The sequence below is a fragment of the Nuphar pumila genome, chromosome 15 (genome assembly GCF_984573655.1).
Source record: "Nuphar pumila chromosome 15, dmNupPumi1.hap1.1, whole genome shotgun sequence".
Classification (NCBI taxonomy): Eukaryota; Viridiplantae; Streptophyta; class Magnoliopsida; order Nymphaeales; family Nymphaeaceae; genus Nuphar; species Nuphar pumila.
In genome coordinates, this window is record NC_143263.1 from 8213220 (window position 1) to 8239984 (window position 26765).

At 38.4% G+C, this 26765-nt stretch overlaps 1 protein-coding gene across 2 annotated transcripts; it reads right to left on the reverse strand.

The window, feature by feature from the left end:
• Positions 1-1147: 1147 nt before the first annotated feature.
• Positions 1148-5431, reverse strand: LOC149814370 (serine/arginine-rich splicing factor RS31-like). 2 transcript variants are annotated; one of them, XM_089988263.1, is made up of 6 exons: positions 5284-5431; positions 2655-4597; positions 2406-2518; positions 2085-2323; positions 1463-1714; positions 1148-1359 (listed from the first exon to the last, which is right to left on the reverse strand). In XM_089988263.1, the coding sequence occupies exons 2-6, from the start codon at positions 2800-2802 to the stop codon at positions 1329-1331; spliced, it is 783 nt and encodes a 260-aa protein (XP_089844389.1). In that variant the 5' UTR covers positions 2803-4597; positions 5284-5431; the 3' UTR covers positions 1148-1328. The 2 variants fall into 2 exon arrangements, with proteins under 2 accessions (XP_089844389.1, XP_089844390.1); XM_089988264.1 differs by having other exon boundaries at positions 4460-4597; positions 5284-5424.
• Between the last annotated feature and the right edge of the window lie 21334 nt (positions 5432-26765).

The following is a 26765-nucleotide window of genomic DNA, read 5'->3' on the forward strand; positions in this document are numbered from 1 at the left end:
CGGTCATTAATGAACCTTTAACTTCGTTTCTCAGCCATCAATTTGCTCTCTTGATCAAGTTACATATACTTGATCCTGAGCAGCCGACCTAACCCCACAATGAATGTTTTCATTCAAATTTGTTCCTTAACTTCGCTGTTGGGGACAAGCTCAAATCAAATGCAAAATGCTCATATTAACAGACTGAAAATAAAGTTTGTGACCAGAGGCATCTGAGAGATATTTGCCTTCACAGTTTTGAATCACCCAGGCATCCTTGCATTGTGAAGATATCCCAAAAGCACCATATGAATTCTGCAAAGTCAATAGGCATCAGACAGGCAAGGGACAAATGAAAGACCGAAACTCAGGCAAATGTGGCCATCCCTCCTCACTCTACACCAGCAGATGTGACCATCAACAGAGGGCAAGCTTCAATTGTGCTTTTGAGTAAACAGTAAGATGGATATCAGATGCACCATCGCCTACCAATTCAAGATCAACCACTTTCAACACCAATGAACTCCAAGAAAACAATACCATGGAAATCAGATGCACCATCGCCTAGTAACTCAAGATCAACCACCTTCAACACCAGTGAACTCTAAAACCCAAGCCCACTAGAGCTATGTATGCGACTTCCAAGATACACGTCCATTGTGCACTTATGGACCTCAGTGTGGACTGCAGCAGAGAATGGGAATTTTGGGGAGAAATTCTAGATATGTTCTGTCCACATGTTCAATAAAACATTGATATACTCAGCAGAGTTACAATAACACTAGGGGGTAGATCCAGTTCTAATGGAATAGGAAAAACTCTCCTAAACAAAACTCCTTAACATTGTGGAGTTATATGCAATTGGACCCAGCTCATGCTGTGGCCGGAGACAACAGAATCTGAAAGGATAAACCATCTGACTTGCTTTCCCTCCATGAGTGATCCCTAATTATAATCTTCTCTGTACTAGTAGGAATCTAATAAATCACAGCTTTTTAATCTTTAAAAAGAAAAACCATGGGCAACATACATACACTCATTTACAACGTTGCTACATCCGCACATGCACATCCCCTTCCACCAAAACCATGCACAAGTACCGTTACCAATTCTCAACGCTCTTCCAGGAATGACATGACTAGATTATCCAGGAAAATGACAACGCAAATGATAAAAGGAGACCAAAAGATTAAACAAAACACTCTACTGGTGATTAGATTTTTACAAACAATAAATCTAGCAAAATAAGTGAAGAAAAGGTTGAATATAGACCAGTAGCACTGAACAATTATCCTTCCTAAAATACTCAGAGAAAAACCAGCACACATTCCACCTGACCGTAGAGATCTCTAGGTCCCGGACCTTTGGATGGGCGATCGACTGCACCAAATAAAACCATACAGAAAAAGCCAATAGTAAAGATTCTGTGCTAAGCATAACCATGGTATGAGAAACCATAAAGAGAGAGAAAGGAGACCCTTACCTGTGATATCTGCCATAATCAGGGCTTCTGTTTCTATCATAAACTGGCCCGTTGTATCTGTCATAGACTGGGCTATGCCCCCTGCCATAGTCAGGGCTTGGCCGTCTTTTATAACCTGGGCTGGGAGGGCGACCATAAGATGGGCTCTCGCGCCTCCCGTAACCATCTCTCCTGGGAATGTCCCGCCTGTCATCTCTTTCACTGTCATCTCTTAGTGCATATTCAACTGAGATCACGCTGTCAAATATTTTGCTGGAGTCCGCAAAATGAGGAAAGAAAAATTAAGAAAAGCATCATAGAATTTCAGGATGACAAGAAATTATAATTGCAGTAAGAATGTTTAAAACTGTAGGTCTCAAACATTAAATAGAAACAGCAGCTTTGTATGGTGGAGACATGACAAAGGGAGAGAAACACATCGTAAGATAACAAGGGAAGTGCAAAACGTATATGCAAACCAATGGAGGGAAAATTCAGACAACTTTAAATAAGTGATTTGGATATCAATCTACAATACCTATAAAGCAAACCATGCAGTTATATGCATTTTTTTATTTGAACAGTAATTAACAAAGCAGCAGTGAAACATCACACTGAAAAGAGAGTTTGCAAGGCCAAGTACCTCCCATTGGTTGCCTCCAAAGCTTTGGTTGCATCTTCTTGTGTCTCAAACTGCACAAATGCAAAGTTCCGCTGAATCCGCACATGCAAGACCTTTGCATAAGGCTCAAAATGCTTTTCAAGGTCCCGAATTCTTGTATTAATAGGATCAAAGTTAATCACAAAGAGTGTTTTAGCGGGCCTCATGTTTAAACCTGTGGGACCGGAGCCCTCACGATGCCGGCCCCCCCTCTCACCTTGCTGAAAAATAATTATATAAAATACAAATGAACTAAGCCATATCGAACATAAAATGGAGCAGATAGATTGTCAAGATAGTTACCCTCGCCCACTCCACAGATATCCGGCGCCTATGATCACCAAAAGGTGTGTCATCAAGACCCCGAATAGCATCCTCAGCATCATGTTCATCGTCAAAATAAATGAACGCAAATCCTGTGTTGAGCACAAGATTGTTAGAGAGAGCATCACTAGTACATACAATCACCTATTCAGTAGACATGATCAAGTCTGATAGCCTAATCAGGAACCTTTTTATTCCAGCAAAATTGAAAAAAGAAGTATACAACACCTGATAGGCATGAGAAGGCCTGAAGGACAAAAGGATGGCATGTATGGAGGCTTTTGGATAAACTAAATGATAGCATAAAAATTAAATCCAATATGAGCTCATTGCTGCACAGGCTTCCCCATTCATGCAGCAAGCACACGGTAGGCATGATTATTGGATTCCTCGTACTTGTAAAATGTCATGTCTACATAATGCAGTCGTACAAAAGATGGACAATGGGTTATCATGTGAGGATAGTGTACAATGTCTGTTGTGAGTGCAAGAAGCTGATGTGCTCGCAGGAAGGATATATTGCTCTGGTATGGAAGGTTTTGCATGGAAGTTGATACACTCAGAGAGAGATAAATTGCCATTAATTGTCCCTGCGTCAGAACAAACATTTAAATATAGAGGTCCTGAATAAGAAACTGCAATAGTTCTCTAATCAGATGTCATTCTCTACCACAAAGAAGACACAGATACACAGTGCAGCTTATGCAATCTCCTCCGCATGACAGACACCCTCACTGTGCTAAAATGTAAAATCACCAATCATCTTTATCAGCTTGATTGTCACAGAAAGCATTTTGTATTCCTGCTACTTGATACACTCCTAAAGGCATCCACTTAAAAAAAAACATGAACAGGAAATTCATCATAGGTGACTCACATCTTAAACTGCCAACATAAGTCCAAAACAAGCTTACTGTCGGAGAAGAAATCATAGTAAAAATGATTCTGTCCCAACAGCATGGACCACAAAAAAAATTCCACCGATAATTTCAGCATGTTGGCCACACCATACAAAACCAAAGCAACAACTTGACAGACAAAAACCTTTAAACGGCCCCGTTAACAGATCAAGGAACCACCCATATAGGAATTCAGAAAAATGATGCAGAGATCGATAACAGATATAAATGAAACAACCAAATCATGGGAAGGAACAAATGCAAAAATGACTTAAAATTTGTTCTAATTAGAAAGTCACAAAGTAAAAGCCAAACTGGACCCAATAACTGTAATACATATATTCCTGGACTGTGTCTGTTGTGAACTTCTCTATAAATGAATCTCTTGAGATAAAAACCAAGAGTAGAAGCACAATAATCATAGCTTTAGTCGTAGATAATGATTTAACATTAGATTCTACCATATTGATGCTATCATATTAAAAAAGCTTGGACACCACACTACACCCGATGCCTGTTTTCAAACATATTAAAAAACTCATGGATTGCTCCACAAACTTCAAAGACAAAACTGATGTCCAATATTTCACCGAAAGCACAAAGAAGACTTCCAAGAAAGTGGCAGCATGAAATCTATTGTGTTTCATCATCCTAACACAAATCTATCACAATGACACCATTTTCACACTTGGTATTTCAATAACCATAAAACTACCAAATTACCTCTGTCCATGGATATCTTTACAGGCAGAAAGCCAATCTTTTGAGGTAGCAAATAAGTGATGTTGTCATCTTTGGCAATAAAAAACATGATTTAGTGAATTCAGTGTGCAGAAATGGTATTGGCCCCATGCAAATATTCATGGAAAAAGAAAGCCAAAAATCAAGACTACATACTCATCACAGATACCATGGACCCATTACTATGTTGTTTAAACTGGAAGATACTCATTCCATGTTCCTTCTTCTTGAGTTGAAATTTCATCATAGACATCACATCATATAGGTGAAATTCACTAAATCGCAAAATGTTAAGGGCATATCCCCCAAAGCAAAAAAACGCTGAAATCTTGTAGGAGCCAGAAATATCATTGCAGGAAATTGCTGAAGCACTGAACAACAAAAAAAAAATACCAGATTTCATGTCAACCCGATCAACCCTTCCATATTTGGAAAATAGCCTCTGGAGCTCAGATTGGCGAGTGGCATACTCAAGATTGCCGCAGAACAGATGCCGCATCCTTGATATTTCCAAATTGGTGGCCACAACACCTAACAACCAAGAGCCAAAAGAATGCAATAAATAAAAGAAGAAAATAGTTGTATCATGAGAAAGCATACCGAAGATGCTGCCTAATCCTACCCTTAAACACAAGACACTCGCGATGGTGATGATATAATGCTCCAATAAACAAAATTGATGATAATAGAAACAATCAAAATAAAGGACCAAAAAAAAAACTAATAGAAAACGAACTGTTAAAGAACGACCCGACTACTGGAGAAAAGTCCCCAAAATATAGAACACAACCACTCGATCTGAACAACTTGAAAATGCGGGAGTACAAAAGGGGGGTGCTTGAATGGTGAGCAAGAAAACTCTCCAATAAAAGCTAAATGTGACGCTAAGAAATCAAGGTAGTGATAATGGTCGCGGAGTGGTGGTGATGATAACGACGGCAACGTTGCAAAGCCAAACATCACCCTCCCATGAAGAGTTTGCAGACCAAAATATACACAAAGAAAAAAAAAGCGACGTGCAAGACATCTAGCAAAGAAATCATGATTGTAATCATTGTTAAGTCGATGAAAACCATAGAACCCCGGATCCAATAAAAGGATCTGAGCACAAAATGATAGGCAACGGTGGTGGTGAGAATAATGCCCAAAAGCGCTAGATCACGGAATCGATACCGCGAAACCGTAGAGATGAGAAGTAGAACAAGAAGAATCATTACCTAGACAGAAGAAACTGAGTACCGCAACTATTCTTCGCACCGCCACAACAATCCTTCCTCCATAGAGAGAGAGAGAGAGACGTAACTGAGTTGATTTGGGACGAAGATACCTAAAAGCGTTGCGATGACGAAGAAGAAACCCTAAACCTCTCAACGAATAGGAGCCTACCTTTTTATAGAGAGAGGGGGGAGGAGAGATTCGTTGACGCCTTGGAAGAAATTTGACAGGGGGGTCAAAAAAATTTAACGCTAACGGTTAGTGTTTGTACGGATCAAGATTCGAACTTAATTGAATCGGACTTTCTGGTTCGGGTGGAGTTGGGTACTTTGTAATTTGGGAAAATTTCATTTTCGGCCCAATCTTTTGCCCTTAATTTTAAAAATGTGTCACACGTTTCTAAAATTTCAAATATGGGCAAACGTTTCCTAAAAACTGTCAAACAATGTCCTGCATTTATTATTGTCCGTTCAGGTTAAATCATAAGTCAAAATTATAGTAATGACCTTTATCATTTAAAGTTCACCCTGTTTATTTTTTCTTTGAATGAACGAGTACTTTTTAATTTTAAGGACAATATAGGAAACCAAAAAAGAATCACGTTTTTACAATCTGATGGATTTTGACATGAGGTTCTTGTTTGACAATTTTTAAGAAACCTTTGATTCACATTTGGAATTTCAGAAACGTTTGGCCCCGGGGCAGAGCTAGGGGTGGCAAAACCTGACACGTCCCACCAACCCGCCCCTTAGGCGGGTTCGGGTTGGGCAAAAACGAACCCGTTTAATAAACGGGTCGGGTTCGTGTTAGGGGTATGCCAACCCCGGCTGACCCGTTTAATAAACGGGTTAGGCAAGCGGGTCAACCTGCCAACCCGACCCCCCAACCTGACCCGCTAACCTGCCAACCCGTTTACCCAACCCAACCAGTTTAATAAGCGGGTTGGCGGGTCGTGTCGGGTTACCCGTTTAATAAACGGGTCGGGTTCGGGTTGAGGTATGCTGACCCGCCAACCCGCCAACCTGACCCGATTGCCACCCCTAGGCAGAGCCCACTCAGAACCGATCCAAAGGCAGGGCACAATTGTGCCCCCACCCTCACCCCAAGCCCAAGCCCCGACTCTCCACACCACACACACACTCTCTCTCTCTGGTTGGTGCCCGGTGTCCAGCCATATATCGTCTGACGGTCTCTTTAGTGCAGCGACATGACTTTTTCTTCTTCTTTGTGAGTTTTGTATTAGGGCTAGGTTTTTTTATAACTTTTGTTTAAATTAGCATTTGATTTAGGTTTTTTATTATGTTTTTCTTCAATTAGCATATAAAATTATGATTGTTTAAATTAGTATTTGATTCCCATTTTTAATTTGCTTCTCTTGGTATTGGTTGTGAAATGGTAGATGCTTTATAGATAAAATGAAATAATAAAATGGATATTTTTATTTGTTTGGTATTCATTTTTTTCAATAGGCATAATGTACAAATTATGATGGTTGTTAGGGTTTAGGTTTTTTTTAGTTATTTTAATAGTCTGAATATTGTTTAATTAAGGTTTAGTATTTTTTGTGAATAATAAATACTTGATTTTGGTTAGAATATTAAGGTTTTTTTTTTAATTGGCATAAATCTGTATTTCTTTTTAAGATTTAGGGTATTGATTTGGATTTTTTTCAAAAGACATGAACATTCAATTAGGGTTCTAATTTTTTTTTTTGCTATTTTTCTTTTCAACTATCATTAAACATGATTCCATTAATTCCCTAAACCAATCCTTTCAAAGAGTGCTTGATTTTGGTTAGCGAATACTCAAATATTTGATTTTTTAGGATTTAAATGTTTTGTTTTGGTTTTTCAAATAACATAAATATTTAATTAGGATTTAAATGTTTGTTAGGATTTACAAAAACTATTTGATTTTTTTTTAAAACATATTGTTAGTATATTTTTATTAATAAAATTTTTAATTGTATGTTTGTCCCTAGGGATGCACAATGAGCCGAGCTAGCTCAGGTTGGACCTGTTTAAGCTCGTCTCGGGCTCATTCGAATAATAAATGAGCCAAACTTGAACAAATGTTTAAGCTCGGTATATGTACATGAGCCAAGCTTGATCAGGTAGTCCAGCTCGGTTAGGCTCGATAAACCCGATTAAGCTCGATTCACATAGTTATATTAAAAAACTAGATTTTATATATCTATACTATTTTTCTTTTCGTAATCATAAAAAAAGGTGTTACCTTAGTGGGCAAGAAAAGTTTTTTATGTGTTCAACTCGAGCCGATCCCAGGCATAAGTTGGGCTAGAGCCGAGCTTCAGTTCTTTTTCTTGAGCTCAGCCTAGCTAGCCCAAGCTCGGCTTGAACCTGGCTCGTGTGCATCCCTATTTGTGCCCACCCTAGTTTAAATTTCTGGCTACCGCGTGTGGCCAAGGTCCTAACCTCAGAGTTTTGCATTGCTGAGACAGTGACCATGTCTTTGTGCTCGGGTGCAGTTTCCCTAGGTTATAAATAAAAAAATACAAATGTATTGCTCAATATTCTGACTTAGATTCATATACATAGCAGATGGGTCGGATGCCGTCTGGTTCATAGTAGATGCAAATTGGAATCTGTATACATCGGATTCAAATCTGGATGCAAATCTAAATTAAATATGATACAACAGCTCAATCTAGATCTGAATATGATATGATAATATTGGATCAAGTAAGAAAATGGTCAAAATAACTATTTTACTTGTAAAAAGTACAAATGTATCTTCAATCTAAAAAAACGTACAAATGTATCTTTTATCTTAAAAAAAGTACAAATGTATGGGAATTCATATCCTAATCCAGAAAGTCTGAACATGCAAGAGCAAATATCTAAAATTATGTTTGGATTATATTTTCAGATCCGAAATACTGAAAGCACAAAGATTTAAAATTCATTAAATAACTTTTGCAACTTTATGGCATTTTTAAGAAATAAAAAAAGGACCTTGACATGATAATTTTTATTAGGATTAAGGTCAGACGACCAAACTCAAGCATATGTACATTAGGTCACATAAATGATACGAGAATACATTGACACGCAATGAGGGTTTGTTTCTCAAGTTAGAATATTTTTTCAAAACTAGAATACAAGGACACATTTTTTAAAATTTTAATCAATAAAATATACTCATTTTTCGTATTTTACTATTTAAAGTGTATTTTTATTGAAATGTTACTAAAATATAAAAAAAAAGTATTAAAATACTAAAATAACATGTCCTTGTGACATAACTACGAGTAGAGATGACAGTGGAACAGGAAAAATGGGGATCCCTCTGATAAGGACATAAAACGGGGAATGAACCAAGGATGAAAGTGAAAATCAAAACCTGTGTGGGGTTGAAGGAGGGGATGGACTTACTCTTTTCCCCACTCAGACCTATCCCCATCCCGTGTCCTTTAAGTGAAAATCAAAACCTGTGTGGGGTTGAAGGAGGGGATGGACTTACTCTTTTCCCCAGTCCGACCTATCCCCATCCCCTGTCCTTCCTGTCTCCGTTAATAAAATTAATAATATATTCTTATATATTATAAAATCTATATATATATATATATATATATATATATATATATATATATATATATATATATATCTAACCCCAAACCCTTTTTCTCATTATATTCTTCTTGTTTCTCTTAAAATATGAATAAAGTTATTTAGAGAGAGGGATGGACTAAGGATAAAAGGCAAAATTTTGAGATGGGTCCGGGGGCTAGAGACCTTGTCTACCGCACCAAAGCCCCGGTCTACTGCCATCTCTATACGGGGGTATTCATCACAAAAAATAGAGCTTTTTTGTTTTGAAATAGGAGAAAACATTTCAATATGATCTCAAAACGGTCTCACAGCAAAGTACATGGACAACAACTAATCAGATGGATATCGTTGGTGAATGAAAATCAAACCAGCAAATGCTATAATAAAGACAAATAATCAGTGAAAGTGGGTAGCAGCCAAACACAATCTTGGAAGGCAATTTTCCGGCCCACCATCAGGAAGACGTGCCGGGGCAAGAAGCAAGAGAAGAGCCAGCACCTTCCCTTAACATGAATCTTAAAGTTAATAATAAGATCTCAGAACCCTGAGGCTTCATGAAACTCGAGATAAAGAAGTCTCCAAACGGCCTGGAAAAGACCCTGAAAGAAAGAGCCTTTCCAAAAACGATGAAAGGAGATCTGCAAAAAACGCAGCAGCTGGCTAACTGCATTCCCAGCAATGCAGGTTTAGGTTGTTCTGGGCCTGCACCTTGTCTAAAGAAAGAAGCCAGATGAATTTCTTGGACCCAAACACTAGATGCAGCTGACAGGAAAAGGAGAGGAACCAGCAGTGGTGGGATTCAGATAGGGCACCATTGGGCAGCTTTGAGGAAACACGCTCAATAATCAATGATAGGGGGCACCATCGAGCAACATCAATCCTTACCGAATCCAATGGCAGTCCTAGATAGGTGACAGGTAAGCTGTGTTGATTACATCTCCTAATGATAACGGTTTCTCAAAAACCAAATGGGCCACACAGGTTTTGGATAACTCAAATGAAGTTCGGAAAGATAACTCAAATGAAGTTACAAGAAGTCGAATTCGATCAGGAGTACTGTGAGCCAACCGTATATCCAATATTATCATTTTTTATAAAAGTTATCAAAAACAATAATTGCTATCGTTTGCTAGCATTTGTTAGTTGTTTTATGATCATGTCTAACCTTGTAAGTCTACTATTCTAAACATTGTAAACACTGTTATGTTTATAAATAGAATACTTGATCTTCTCAGTAGACAAGAGAGTGAAAATTGAATTTATCATCTTGTTCTTTATTCTTACATGGTATCAGAGCTATCGAGCTTAAATGAGTATTCAATGGCTTCCTCGTCGCCTTTTTCCTTTCCTATGACCCAGTGGAATGCTATCGCAAGCCTTGTCTTGTTAAAATTAAATCGAGACAACTACTTGTTGTGCAGATCACAACTCAAATCGATCATGATTAGCCATGATCTCCTCAAGTTCGTCGATGTCGCTTCTCATCAACCAGATCTCTTCATTGCCACAACAAATACAGGTAAAATAGAGAATCCAAATTATCCTATTTGAGTTCATTTTGATCAGCTGGCTCTCAGCTAGATTAAAGTTACTGTTTTTGAAATTGTTCTTGGTCAAATCATGAAAACAAAAACAGCCTATGAAGCCTCACTTGTTCTGAAAAAATCATATGGATCTCAATCTCCTTTGAGACTAATGATTCTGAAGAAAGACCTAATTAACTTTCATTAAGAAAAAAAGTTTAGATATGCTGTCATATCTAGACTGTATAAAGTTTCTAGCTAATTCTTTTGCCACCGCCAATCACCCTATAGAAGGTGAAGAAGTAGTTTAAATAACCTTGAATGATCTTCCTCTCGAATATGAAAGTTTTGTGACCTTCATGACCACTAATCCAGCCTTGTATACTTTGCAGATCTCTATGATTTGCTTCTTAATTAGGAAAAATGTGTGCTTCTGATTCATGCCAAGCCTCCTGAAATGCTCAAACCTCAACAAACTGCCTTCTTTGCCTTTGAGGGTCGAGGTCGTGGCCGCGACTTTTATCGAGGCTGTGGTAGGGGTCAAGGGAGAAATTTCTCTCTAAACTCATCCAATAGCAACCCAATTACTCCAACTCAAGGTGGTCATGGGGCAATCACCTCTCAATATTATAGAAAACACAAACATATTGCCAAAACTTGTTGGGATATTCCTAAAGCCTTCTCTGCCATGTCTCTTCAGCAATCCATTGATTACTATTGGTACCCTGACATTGGTGCTACGAAGCATCTAACCATGGATGACTAACAACTCTCAAATAAATCATAGTGTCATGGGGCAGAGCAAATTATGGTTGGCGATGGTAAGATGCTTCTCATCTTCCACACCAATAATCTCATTCTGAAATCTCATGGCTCTTTGATTTAAAAAGTGTTCTTCATGTTCTTGATATCACGAATAACTTTTTATCTGTGAGTCAATTTACTGCAGATAATGATTATATTTTTGAATTCACTATCTTTGAATTCCTTGTCAAAGACCGTCAGACATGCAAGATTTATCTCAGAGGGACTGAAATCTAGCGCGAAACTCTATCTAATCAAATATGATGATCGTATGCAAGTGGCGGCATATGCAGACAAAGTGGCATCTTTTGATATATGGCACCAACGTCTTGGACATATAAACAAGAAGATCATTTCTTACTTAAACTCTAGTCATGTTATCTCTGTTAATAAAAACAACAAATTAAAAGTGTGTGAGAGTTGTCTTGTTGGCAAAACTCATAAACTTCCTTTTGGTCACTCATTTCCTTCTACGACATCCTCACTTGAACTTCTCCACGCCGATGTCTGGAGACCTGCTCTAGTCTCTTCCTGCAAAGGATTTTTGTTTTTATCTCCTCATAGTGGATGCTTTTTCTCATTTTCATGGTTTTTTTCCTTGTATGCTAAGTCTCAAGTATTTGAGTGTTTTAAGTCTTTCAAGCCTGTCAATGAAAAATAACTTCAAATCCCCATTCGTGCCTTTCAAACTGATAATGAAGGCAAATTTCCCAGTCATAATTTTGAAATTTTTTTACGAGACCATGGCATACTTTATTGGATTTCATGCCTACATACCCTAGAACAGAATGAGCTCATTGAGTGCAAACATCAGCATGTTGTTGAAGCTGGACTCAACATGTTACATACTTCCTCTCTGTCCTATTCCTTCTGGGTCGATGCTTTTCACACAACTGTTTACACTATTAACCATCTTCCAACTTTAGTGCTACATCATAAAATCCCGTATGGACTTCTTTTTCATAAACCGTTCGACTATCACCACTTTTATGTCTTTTGTGCTCATTGCTATCCGCTTTTAACCCCTTATCATATCTCTAAATTTCAGCCCAAAACTACTCCTTTTACATTTCTTGGCTATGCCTTTTGACATAAGGGCTATCTCTGCTTTGATCCCTCTCAAAACCGCACCTATATCTCTCGTCATGTTTACTTTGATGAATCTATCTTTGAGCTAGTCTTTCCCTCTACTCGTCCTTCCTCACCTAATTTGTTCGAATGTGGTCTTTCTCAGCTCGTTGTCCTACCTCCTCTTGATCCTCATCAACCACTTCTTCCAGTTCTGATGGTTCCCCCTGATATCCCTGTCTCTCCTGCTTCGACTGCCCCTTCTTTCCCTGTGCTCCAAATTCTTGTTGTTGACCCACCCGCCTCTTCTTCGTCGTTGCTCTTTTCTTCTTCTATTTCTAATTCTCTCATTAGTCTTCCATCTGATCACACTCACCCCATGATCACTCGCTCTATGATCAACTCTCTTAAACCTCGTGCGTTCACCACTACCCACTATTCACTCTCCCTTGCCTATTTTAGCTTTGTCTTACTCACTCAAACCTACTTCGTTTAAACAGGCTAATCTTGATCTCAAGTGGCGCACGACCGTGCAAGATGAGTTTAACGCGCTCCAACCTAATCATACTTGGCACCTCATTCCTCTTTGACCTCATTATAATGTCATTGACTCCAAATGGGTTTTTCGAATTAAACGATATGTTGATGGCTCAGTGGCTTGCTGTAAGGCAATTACATTTAACAACAAGAAATGTTTAATTTCATAATTTGTTTTCAATTTAGATGAGATTTGCCAACATATTTGAAGCTCATAAATTCTTTTTCTTTGTTTTGTTTTTTATTTTTCTTATTCAAACTTTGATGGATTGTGTAGTCCATATAAAAGCATTATCCATAATAAATGAGTGGTGTCACTTATTAGTTTTTAGGTAAGTTCTTCCTTGCTTTGCATTTTCTTCAATTCTGCATGAGAATTTTATGTTGTTTTACCACAAGAAAAAATGAATCACTTGCTTTCAGACTTTCTAAGAGAAAATGATCTACTTAGGCAAGAAAGTGTTCACTGTTCACTGATCTGCCAATGGCTTAATACTTTTTATTTTTCTGATGCATATTCACATTTTATATGCTTAAATCATCTTTTGATTTGTACAATACAGTTACTTCTGTAGGGGTGGTAGTATTCGTGCTTGTCTATATGCTGTCCCAAAAATTTAAATTCCTTTTCTCTTTCTTTTCTGTGAAGTCACTTTGACATATGTTAGCTTCGAAATGTTTTCCAAGCAGGACTTGTGTCCATCCATTTTCTAACCAGAAATCTTCTTTTAAGAAAGTTTCTACGACATTGTGCCTTTTTCTGAGCCACTGTTTGTTTCCTCATTTTCGACAGACTGGTGTTGTGATGATGCTGACAATTCTAAATGGCCTTGTGATATTTGTTTTTGTCTGCTGTCTTCAGTTTCTGTTGTGGCCAATGGCAATGCTGATCATTCAGTTTTATCAAATGGTTCTAAAGTGTGTCCAGCTGATCCAGGTGGGGTTCGATAAATATATGCGCCAACTCTGTCCAATTATTCTTGTAGATTGCTGACTTCTTTTTATTGTTCTTTTCCCACTAGAGCAAGAGGTGTCCTTTTTCCTGAACCTTTTCCCAAATGGATTTTCTATCGGGACACCAACTGAGGTTAGAAGGCATTGTACTTTTGTTCACCTTAATAGAATTGTCATGTTGCTTGTTGTTGGCATCAAAGGTGTTTTTTTGTAAATCATCTGTTATTGTAATTTCAGAAGGGGAAGCCCCACTGCCTTTGCTTCAAGATGCACCAAAATTGCTTATCCTTATAATAGGGCATCAGAAGCTTTCTTCTCTGTAAGTATAATATCATGCTCAAAATGCCACAACAATTCACATCAATTGCTTTATCCTTATTATTATTTTTTTTCTTTTGGAAATTTCATCCAAAAGGTACCTAGGAAGAAGTAGCTGAGTCTTATGATATTGCAGCTATTAAATTCAGAGGTCTGAATGTTGTAACAAACTTTGACATGAGCAGATCTGAGTCATAGTGCATCTACTTTCCTCAACCCCTCTAACATTGAAGCCCTTGTAACCGTTGACTTCTCCTCAACATCTGGTTTCCAGCAGAACAGCATTGGGTACCTCAACAACGGGATCATGTTGCAGAATTTGTCATCGGCGCATTCGAATATGATGCTCGCCACGGTTCCCGTTGTGGCCACAGCAGCAAGGAACTTGTACTACATGTATCAGCAACCGTCATGCTTCATTAGAATGAGTTTGTAAGCATTGGGATAAAATTGTTTTTATTTTGTGCTGTGTGCAGGCGTTTGCGTGTGGACATGGTGTAACATTGATTGATCCGTTCATTTTCTTTTAAGATGAAAGTCCTCGTGTGTCTGTGCGTGCTATTTATGAAAATATATTTATCTATTTATGTAAATACAAAAATATAAATATATTAAAACATAAATATAAAATATATAAATAAAATCTAATTTTTGTTTTTTGCAAAAAAAAGCCTATTAGCTCTGCTGAAACAGTCACTATTGTTGAAGTGTTGTTTTTCAAAGCAAAGACTTATAATGGCAGCCAAAGCCATCGCTGTAGGTACTCTCTTGTGATGGAAGTAACCTTATTTTATTTAGTGACGGTTTGGCCTGTTACTAAAACATTTAGTGATTGCGCTTGGGGTTTTTAGTGATAGATCTTTAGGCCTTTAGTGACGAAAAAGTCTGTCACTACAAGTCTATTTTGTTGTAGTGATAGTTGACTTAGCACCGCAGGAACCACAGAACCCAGTGGTGCCTCGAGTCAAAGATTCATGAAACGAAGATGAATCCTCCACCAAGGGTGAAGGCGCAGGACAATGAACCGGTTACCCGAGCGAGCCAACAACAACAAAAGAGAGGGACCTGACCTGAGAGACGGGAACCCAGAGAGAGAGAGAGAGAGAGAGAGAGAGAGAGACGAGGCATGTTGCTCACTAAAAAAAATTAAAAGTACCATAACATTGTTTCTGCAATTTTCAGAACAATATAACATGCTTTTTGTAATTTAAAAAAATCATTGTATTTAAATAAACATGCTAGAACAGTTTTTATGTAAATATAAAATAATTCTAGCACACTTTTTGAAATATTGCAGGCAACGGTCCTTTTTTGGCAACACTCTGTAGAGAGAGCACCTCACTGTGTCGCCCTCAAGATTGTTAAATGCGATGAGGCCAAGCGAGGCGTTGAGCCTGCGTGTCGCCTCTGAGGCGTACGCCTCAGGTACTGAGGCTTACGCCTCTCACAACTGGTATGGAAGTGAAGCGGTGGGAGGGGAGGCAGGGAGCGGCGGAGGAGCAGTTGGCCGGCACATGGCGGTGGATCCACCGGCACTTGGGGTTAGCACAACCGACGAATCGGGCGGAGGAGGAAGACTTGGGGATGAAGGAGGGGGTTCTGGAGGTTGATGAGGGGCAATTTGCGCATCACAGCACGCCTCAGTACCTTGAGCGTGCCCCTCACCTCTGAGGCGTACGCCTCTCACAACACTGGTCGCCCTTCTCTCATTCTTATAGAAAGTTGACAAACGAAATGACTCCCACATTCCTATCAATTAGCAACGGAAGCAGATCAGGTCATGCTGAACATGAGCGTTTTTGCTCATGCCGACATCGTGGCCGTCTGTTTGCATTTTGGATGAATGCCACGTTGTTTTGTTGACTTTTTGACTTTTTAAAATGCAAATCGGATGGCCACGATGTCGGCATGAGCAAAAAAGCTCATGTTCAGCATGACCTGATCTGCTTTCATTAGCAACCTGCTAAGGCCAATCCAAAAACAAAGGGAGGAGATAAGCACAGTTACAAACAATTTTACAAGGTTAAAAGAAAAAGTTATTAAAAGTTAAAAAAAATTTAAAAAAATTTCGACTTCAAATAACGTTGTATGTAACACTCGGAGGTGGGTCCCACAGAACACGAGGCGTCGTGGTCACGATGGTGTGTGAAGTTTTAACTCGCAAGCGGCCCCACCCGAAACCCAACGTAATCATTTTGACTCTGTTTGGGAGAAGGGTCTTAGAGGAGTTGTGAGGGTGTAGGAGACGGTTGACTGCCATGTTCTAAACTGATTTGGAGTGTGTTTGGGAAAGGGAAGTGGAGAGAAGCGTAAGTGTGGGTTGTGAGCCAGCATCTTCTAATACCAAAAATTTCAAATTGCAACTCTTCTGATAAAAGGAGAGGTACTTACAACTCCTTAAATCACAAGGATTTCAATGGTTCTTAAATTTTCAATGGTTCAATTTTTTTTATCCTATTTACCTCAATAAATCTTGGATTCACATATTTTACTTCATTATTAACTGTAATAATGATGCAGTTAAGAGACTAACAACTAATGGTGGGCAAAAGACCCAACCCACTAATGGACCGTGCCAACTGGGCTGTTAACCCAATCGGCTGGGTCAAAGCTCAACTCGTAAATTGATGGGTTGGGCCAACATCCTGATTTGGGCCGACCTGTTGGATAAACCTCAGCCCAGAGCCCGGCCGTTATGTCTGTGGGCTAATTGGGTCAAGCCTGGCTTATTATATATATATATATATATATATATATATACTAGTCAAGTCATTGCAAACAATAGCCTCCCTGTAAAGAGACCTAACAAAAGTAGAGAGATAAGTAGGGAACCCCACATCAATGGAAAGGAACAACATTTTAAATACAAGCTAAGGAAGAAAGACGATGAGGACAAGAAGGAGAGCTTGGATAGGATTTTGTTACTGTTGTTGATATGGTTGAGTCTCCATGTATATTTTGAAGAACAATGATATTCATTAGCGCCTATGGATGGAGAGCACCCAGGTTGTCTCTTGTTGCGTCAGGTATGCAATTTGGGATCTGTGAGTTATGGGCTGTGTGCACACGTTGGCTGCAAGCTATAGGCGGGAATCAACAATTTGGATATTTGGAATTTGGAACTCAAAGGTTTGGGGTATAAACCATGGGCTCTAGTATCTATCCAGGGATGTATTCATAAGCCTACGATAGTTGGTTACGGTCTGGAACACGTGAAGGGGCTGAAAAATGTGTGGAACAGTCACATAGTTTAAATGGAACAAAACTACTAAATCGAGTAGATTTGTTTTGGGTAGTTGGGTTCTACGATTGGTTAAGTTAGGAGAGGTTATAGGAATATGGAAGGAAGTCTAAAGAGAGGCTGGGACTAGGGATGGTAGTGGACCGGGGCAAATGCCGGGGACCAGGTCTCCACCCCTGCCCTATCTCAAAATTCTACCCTTTATCCCCGCACGCCTTCATTCCCATGCGAGTTTTGATTTTAACCTCTATCCCCACCTTCATCCCCGTTTTATGTCCAACATCCCCGGTCCAAATGAGGTGAGGTGGGGCAGGGCCCTATTTCTTCCCGATCCACTGTCATCCCTAAAGAAAGATGTTGAATCTTCGAATGGTTGACCGCGCTGACCAAAAGGACAGAAAGTTGAGCTTACTAGAGAAGCATCGACCTAAAGAAGGAGAGGGCCATTTTAGTTTTAGCTTAGAAATTAGGAATATATAAGTTAGTCACATAAAATTTTATTAAATCATTAAAGGTATTTTAGTTATTTTACTAATGAGGATCAGAGACGGGGTGGGGCAGAGGAAAGTGTAAGTCCATCCCTGCCTTCATTAATTCCCACACGGGCTTTGATTTTAACCTCCATCCCTAGTACAAACTGGGTGAGGCGAGGCAGGGCCCCATTTTCTGTCGGTCTATACCATCCCTAGCTAGGACATTAGGATAGGTGTAGGTTGGTTCCATAAGCTAGAACTATCTTGGTACACGAACCACCTCACTCGATAGGTGTGGTTTTGGGCATTCATATAGTTTCGGGTTGTGGGATGGTTCAAATAGGCTTCAAAGGTTGTGTTAGCTTAACTATACCTCTGATATACCTCTAAAAATATCAGTAAGGAGCTGAACCAACAAAATCACTGCTGGAGAGCAGCACCAAGTCAAATTATTGAGAAGGATGACACCTCTCGATGGCGTCTAGGAGCTAGAAGAGCTTAGGCTCTTGCAAAGACTCAAAAGGGATAACAACGAGCCTATGGAGGCCTGGCTTCACTTGGATCATAGAAATGAGAGAGAGAAGAGAGAGATTTAATAATCAATTTTCAATTCAATTATTTAATAATCATAAAACGATTCTCAAGCCTCTATTTATAGATTTGGAGCATGAGATAAAGTCCAATTTTAATTCTTAAACTGAAGTTAACTCATAAAACCAAAATACCCTCTAGTTGTCAAAAAAAGAATTGTACTTGATAATAAGAACTAAATTAAAAAAGAAAGTTTAGAGTCCTGTCCTAATAGGACTCTTAATTAAATATAGTTTCTTAAAATCATAACACAATTAAATAGGCCTAATTGGAGTCTACACTTGTAAGAAAAAATATGAGACATTTTAGAGAGGGGGAGACTCTCTTCTTGTGGGTCCCACTGGCTTGTTTTACTTTGTTCTGATATTGACACATGTCACATGCCGGAGATGCCATATCAATTCTGAAAACTTTATAGAAAGTTGATACTTGTGTTGAGTCAGACCTATTCTTGATCCACCACTTGAGTTGCCATATCCGCATGTGTGACTCCTATGTTGATTGGGTTTTTCACTTCAGGATCTGGATTGTTGGTTGAATTTGGATCTTCTCTTGGGTGTGAATTTTTAGCTAGACTTGGACCAGCGACAATTTCTAGACCTTGATTCGTACAAACCCAACTAACTTCTTTAAAACTAAATAGATCAAATACTAACATCCAAACCCAAAAGACGGGTTCAATTGGAGCAAAAAATAGAAACATCAAATCTAAATAAAATTTAAGAGAACTCCAAAATAAATTGGGAACGATTTCGACGGTAGTAGAGTCCCCTTCATCAGGTCGACGGTAGAAGACCAACCCTGCACTGCATCGAAAGGGCAGAAAACATGTCGACGTACGGTTTGGCATCTCCCCCACCGCCGCAAGAGAACTTGTTGACTATTACCGGACAAGTGATTGTTATTTTCAATAACTCATTTCAAAGCTATGCGACACTTCAAATAATACTCCATACATTTTAAATTTATTTGGTTCTTATATCATTTTCCAGAAGAAATTGTCATTCACACTTACAAAAAAGCCTAACCAACCAAATGGCACCTAAATTACCTTTCATTAATTTCATATTAATTGAATATGTTGATTTTGCTAGATAAAATGTGTCCATGCATGCCTATTATAGTTTTTCTTTTTAAATGTTATGTTTTATTGGCAGCAACGCTGGAACATATTCAATTAACGTAAATCTCTCTCTCTCTCTCTCTCTCTCTCTCTCTCTCTCTCTCTCTCTCTTGCACGGTCTTGTTTCTCAGAGTGAAACATGAAGGATTACCTAGTCTCTGCTTCGAGTATTCAGTTGAGTTATCGCTCCCAAAGGCCCTCGGATGGTGACAAGCTCGTATCAAATCCTCTTTTTTGCATGTAAACAGATTCAGATATCCATCAAATTTGGATATTTCTTGGATTCGGTAGCAAAAAATCAAAACTATATCTGCATCCAATTATAGTCATATATTGTTTTTGACTTACCAAATGCAACTAAACTGAATTGAATTCCATCAGATATCTGATAAAATCCAATTCATTGACATCCCTTCATATAGGCCTCAAAATGTCAGGCATTTTTTTTTAATCTTTTGGCTAGACCAAAGGAAAATCACTCCATCAACGACCACACATTAGTAGGCTTCCGGTTGGTAAAACCCTTGAAGTTGCTCCTGTCTATCGTTGAGTACACAGCATTGACTTTGCGGTAAGGGACGCCCCCTTGAGTTTTGAACTCATGATATCCAGTCAACTTGGTGAGATTCACAAGTAGACCCTACCAGTTGAACCGAAACCCTTTTGTGCCAAATTCTAGGTATGCTAGAGAATTTTGACTATTGAACCGTACTCAATTCATTTCTATGCATCCTGAACTAATGTATACATTCATTCAGTCAGGGCCACAACTTCTGGTTCTATTCTTGCTTTCTGGATGATCACATTGGTCACTTTCTCAAAGTTGCAGATTTTATTGTATCGTCTACCAATTCATGCCTATGAAAAAACTTGCAGAAGAAGCAACTGCTTCAATGCTTGCTAGATATGCACATATGTGGGTGGAGAACTGGCCTAATATGAAGTCAACATAAAGAATCAACTCTCATGTATGCAAATCAGCGTAGATTATGAATGTTAACAGTGATCATTTTCCTTTTTATTTACTATGATTTTAAAAGTTTTATGAGGTTCACTTTTTTTTTTTGAAAGGCAAGCTGGGGTTAGGCAGACCCCTACCAGTCATACAACTATACCATTGGGTTTTGAACCTGCAACATCCCAACACAAGGTTACGTGCACTAGCTGCTCCTACCAGACAACCGGAGCCCCCTATGGTATGAAGTTCATTTTTTAGTTCCGAGTAAAAATTATGAAAATGATATGTTTTGTAGCAGATGCTCAAGGTATGATCTAAAAGTACAAAGAATTTTTCTAAGATGCTGCATAGTGTAGGGTGCACTCTCTTGAAGCATAGAAATGCATGTCATGCCCCATGCCAATTAGATCCAGACCACTTATTCACCCTTCTCAAGTCTTCTTCTGCAATGATGTTTTCTGATCGTTGTAGAGATCCATTCTGTCGAAATTTTAAAAATACAAGGAGTTAAAGAGAATTTGCTATTATACCAAAAAGGAAAAGTTCCTCGTTTGATAATGTAGTATGCTGATGAGCACCATTATGCAGAAGCAGAAATGTGAAACTTGCATATTTTGGATGACAATGGGTCACTTCTACACCCTTCAGTTTGCTTATTGAGTTGCAAACTAATGCATAATCTTTCTGTCATTTTACTGTTTTGTTTGCTTGCAAATTACTTATCAAAGTTGGACTTTGTTTGATAATTGATCCTTGTTTGATAATCCCTGTTTGCAAATTAATTCATTTTTGGGTCATTTTACCTATTAAGAACAACTTTGGAATAACCACCTATCAATGGGAAAATGGAATAACAACTTTGGACAGAACTCCTTAACTAGAAAACAGTATGATGTTTCAGATGAGGCTTATTTTTTATGCTGGTCCTTTTCTTCTTACTATATTTTGGGCATCCGATTCAAATATAAAACAGTAAACCCATCGACCATCTTGCATTTTTACACCCGCCTAGGTCGCTTGGGTGGTAGGGGGCATGGGGTGAAGGTGCTGACCCCTTCGTCCCAAGTTCAACTCGCACCGGGTATGCGGGTGCCTTTAACTGAGGGGCTCCCCATGGGGTTGGGTGTCGATGACCCCACCCAGGGTTTATCTCGCAGGGGTATGGGCCCATTAAGTGACCCAGTTCTCAGCGAGGGTTCTTGGTCATGAAAACCACTCTTGCATCTTTTTCCCATGATAGGCACACTCTGATTTTTGTCAACTCATGATTCAAAGGTCACTTGCTATGTCTAAAAGATTTAGAGAAAATTGTTTCTTCAATTTAAGTTCACATATAATGAAATGGAAGTCTCGCGAACCAAAAGATACGAGTCTCTCAACATATTAATAGAAAATAGCTCAAATATAAGAGACAACAATGCCAAGCTTATTATGATCATCCCAATTTTCACGATGCATAGCGTAATTCATCAGCCTATCTGAAATGAAATACATAAGGATTAACTATTACCAAATCCATGGATTTCATTTATGAAGTATGATAGAATCATGATTTTCAAATAGGAATAAAACTGTTCTAACAATAACATGTGGCATTCTCTTTTTTCTTTTTTTCTTTCAAAGGAATAAAAGGTGACACTTTCATCTAACCATAACTGCAAACATTTATTTTACCTCAAATCAGAATGACATGAGCAATAAAAAGTTCTAAAAATTTGTAGAGTCCTAGAATGGGTAGAAAAAATGAAGACAACAAGCCATAAAAGATTAAGTGCATAATACATAGTGTGTGTGTCTGTGTGTGTGTGTGTGTGTGTGTGTGCTCTATACAGATTCAAGATGTATTAGCTCAACTGAATAACATACAAAATTAGCTAAAGGAAAGGCTGAAATTGTTTGCACAGCAATTAGATCTAAGATACGTACCCTTTTTAGGCATTTGAAGCTAATCATAGGGGAGTAATGAAAGCATAGGCACGAAGTTACTCTTATCACAAATAACAGTACTAATTAGCTAAGTTTGTTACAATTTGTCAATAATTATTGCATTTGAAGGAAATGAAATTTACCATTATCATATCCTTGTCCCTCACAAAAAGAAGTGCATCATTTGTGAAAAAACTCGACTCCAAGATAAACTGCACAAGCATAATATGCTTCCTTTCCTCCACCAATTCTAATTGTCTAGCTGGCCCTCTCCATTACAAAGAATAATAGTTAACACATATAAAACCAGAACAGAATCACTCATGAATTATCTTGCCACAAATTTGATCAAGCTCTTGTTCCTGATGCATGTTTCAGAAGCCTCCGTTTAAAAGAGTCAACTGCACAACGCATAATTGGTACTCTATTACACATGATTCCATACTGGTTGATGGATTTCACTTTCTTCATTTTCTCCAAACATGATGCAGAAAAATCTTTTATTTTTTTTAGCAAATCAACAAAAATGTTTTTTAAAGGTTACTGCTTCATGGTTAGTTCTGTTGAGGAATTATTCACTTAGTGGCTAAGACAACTCAGATTGAACCAGCTCGGAGGCACGTGTTACATGCACTATTTTTCAAGTGTTAGTTGCCCCACTTAAGGTTAAGTCCTTGGTGTAATGGGTATTCATGCAACTTTACTTTCAAGATACAACTGAGCTTTTACCTACTCGATAGGGCCAGATCACGTCTTGCATTGGGTGAAACAGAGCAACTTTAATAGCTTCTTGACTAAGTTAAGTAGACCTAAGCTCAACTTAGTCAAATCCTTGACAAAGTCAAGGTCTGAACCTACTAAAGAGAGGGACAAAAAGAGCATTATAGAAAAGGAGAGCTCGTATAAACTAGAGAGCACAAGAGAGCAAAGAGCTTGTGAGAGAGAGCATCGCGAGAGAGGGAAGAGGGAAGAAAGGAGAGAGCTTGAGAACCGATGGAGAAGAATGTGAGAGAGTTAGGGTATATATAGGCCCCAACCCAACAGCTACCAACAAAGGGTTTTTTGGGCTTGCAAAACGGCCAGTCAAAGGCCAATAGGGTAAGGTAAGGGTCCAAAATGATTTCACTGCAGGTTTTCTTAATTAATATAATTCCTTTTGTTTGGATTTTGAATATAATTGATAGGATTTAAGAATTATTGTTTCTAGAAATAGTAGAATATAATTTTTTTTTCATGAAATTTGAGATTAATTTTTGAAAATTTCCAAAAATTTTCAGTTTAACTTATTTTTTTCAAATTTATTAAAGAACTAGGTCAGGAAACTTAAGTCAGACAAGATAATCATGGATTTTCTGATTTATGCAAATGGTAAACAAATTGTTTAGGCTTGTCCTCTCCTTTGAGAGTACCAAGGACTTTGAAAATATTTAGAAATGGGCTTTGACACAAATTTTCAAAGTCCTTTTGTGGGCTTCACAATTTTGAAACATCAGGTTTTAATTTTGAACATTGAGAGAAGTTAGGTCCGGGGGTGTTCCGTGTGGATTCATAATCCATCCATACAAGTGGGTCAAGCTGGAAATATGCATTAGGCGAAACATTGCAATTTCCCAGTTTATCCCACTTTTCAGGACAGGTGGTTGCCCCAAACGCCATTTATCCAGAAAAATCAGTCCCAGATTAACCAAATTTTTCTTGATAAATGGATTCGTTTAGATGTTTTAACCAACAAAAGGTTGAAGATGTTTTCTCAAAAAAAAAAAAAAAATAGGATAAAGATGAACACTTAAATCAGATTAGATGTGCCAAGGAATCTAAACTACAAAACGACGAAAATTATAAAATTGCATATGTAGGCAAATATCCAACGAAGCCAACAACAAGTGGACCACTTAATACCAACAAAAGAAGCAAAGGTACTCTTAATTCAAAAACATATGCACAATGATACCAACGTCCTTATTTTAGTGTTCGGTACTGTTTTGCTTTTTCTTATTTGGATATTGGTTAACAATGGGAGATATTAGAGAATGCTGAAAAACACCAAGTAAATAACATAAGAGAAAAGCTTGGAAGTATTTTTGGCATGGATGGTGTGGTTTCAACTAATTCTAGTATTGGTTTAACGACCTATGCTACCCTAAGGTGGCAATCTACATTCCTACAAAAAGAGAGAGAGAGAGAGACCAATAGGTAGGGATGGCAGTGGGGCGGGGCGGGGGACAAGGTCTCCACCCCCGCCCCGCCTCAAGATTTTATCCTCCACCCCCGCCTCCATCCCCGGCGGGGATGGATTTTATCCTCCACCCCCGCCTTCATCCCCGTTTCATGTCCTCCATCCCCGGTTCAAACGGGGATGAGGCGGGGCGGGGCGGGGCGGGGAAAAGTGCACGTCCATCCCCGCCTCCACCCCCGAACGGGGATGGATTTTAACCTTCGTCCCCGCCTCCATCCCCGTTTCATACCCTTCATCCCCGGTCCAAACGGGGCGAGGCGGGGTGGGGCCCCGCTTTCCCCCGCTCCACTGCCATCCCTACCAATAGGGTAGCAAGTGGGGCAGATCTAGGAAGAGGAATTTGCAAAATTTAGCTGTCCTGGATCCGAACAGACCCGACTCCCTAATGTATTTTGGGATCCGAAACCCGAGCCGTTTGCATCCCTAGTGGCCAATGTGCAAGCTGTGGTGATGAAAGTGGTACTCCCTGTTAGAGGGGACTTCAAATGGTTTAGCAAACGGAGGCCTGCCAATGTGCAATTGATGATGAAAGTAATGTTGTTAGTATCGTATCTTGACGAAAAAATCAATGTAAAATCAAGCTGATTATGTTTATTTTTAAATACTTTTTAAAATAATTGAAATTATTTTTTAATGTGTTAATATTGTTTTAATATTTTTTTGACACGTCATTTTTTGGTTAAAAATTGGCCAATTCAGTTCGATTTGGTTTAGAATCGGAATCAGCTGATTCCTGTTTTGAAAATCAATTTAGGGTTGGATGAAATTGTTTTATCCTTTGGCCTAGCAAAAAAAAAAAGGCGCTATCATTGAATTAATATTACAACAAAAATGTGATATACTAAAATTTAATAAATTTTGAAAATATTGTGGTTTTTTGAAAGTGCATATAGGAGATCAGACAAGGTTGAGTTGGGCTTGGTTTCACCTACTCCAGGCATAAACTGAGCCTGGCCCAATCGTTTCATTCTCATGACTAAGCCCATTTTTAATGAGTTCCAAACCGGGCCTGATGCCGCATGCACTTCGCCTAGCATTAGGCTGGGTTAGACTGGATTTGACTTTTTCTTATATTTTCTTTCAACCAGGCGTTAGCCTGACCAAATTTGCCTATTGGTCTTTCCTGGGGTTCTAGCCTAATAGTGGGTCCAAGACCCATCTATACAATTCTGGTTACCTAAATCTGTATTTTAAATCCTAACCCACTGGCGGTTAAAACAGGTTAGATCACATTGATCCGAACCTGCATCCAATTTTTAAAAATAAATATGGATCCATGTGTAAATCCAAATGAGTTCCAATTGGTAAAAGTTGAATCATGATCCAAATCTTATATGGCATATGGGATCCAATAAAAAAGGCTGGGAACAAGTTCTTTGTTTAAAAGTACAAACAGACTGGATTTGTCCACATCTAAACATAAATTCCACCACAAACACTGATAAAAAAAATTAAAAAGATTGATTAGAAAGTTCTCAATGAAACCCAAATGCGGATTCAGATATTATTTTGAGATCCATATCCAAAAATACAGTGATAGATTCGAAACAAGGATCCAATCAAAATAGATCCATTTGCGCCTTTTTATATCCATCTTATTCATGCTAATGGTCTTTTATTCAGGCAGCTCGTGACTAGGCTCGGTTCCGCTAGTCATGAATTCGTTCATGATCGTTCGTATAATTGATGAGCTGAGCCACGAGCAGATCGTTTAGCTTAAATGAGTCGGCTCGTGAGAGCTCATATATATATATATATATATATATATATATATATATATATATATATATTAAGTATAGTATATATAAAAAAACATATATTCCATGTATAAATAACATGGAATGTCAAGGATGAGCCAAGCCCAAGCTCGGCTCAGCTAAACACGAGCTGAGCCACAAGCTCAATCCAATTGTAAACTAGTCGAGCCCGAACATCCCCCGAGTATGGTGACAAAAGTTTAAAATTGAGAAAATAACGTTAATCTTTTTCCTCTGAAAATTTGTTTTTTTATTTTCTTGTATTTTTATCTTCAAAATATGAAAGTAAAATTAATAAAAAATAAAAAATGCGTTTCACAAAAAAATGTAAAAATAAATTCCACTGATATTATGTTCTTCTTGGCTGGGTAAAATAGCTTTTTTCACTTTTTTTTTTAAATTC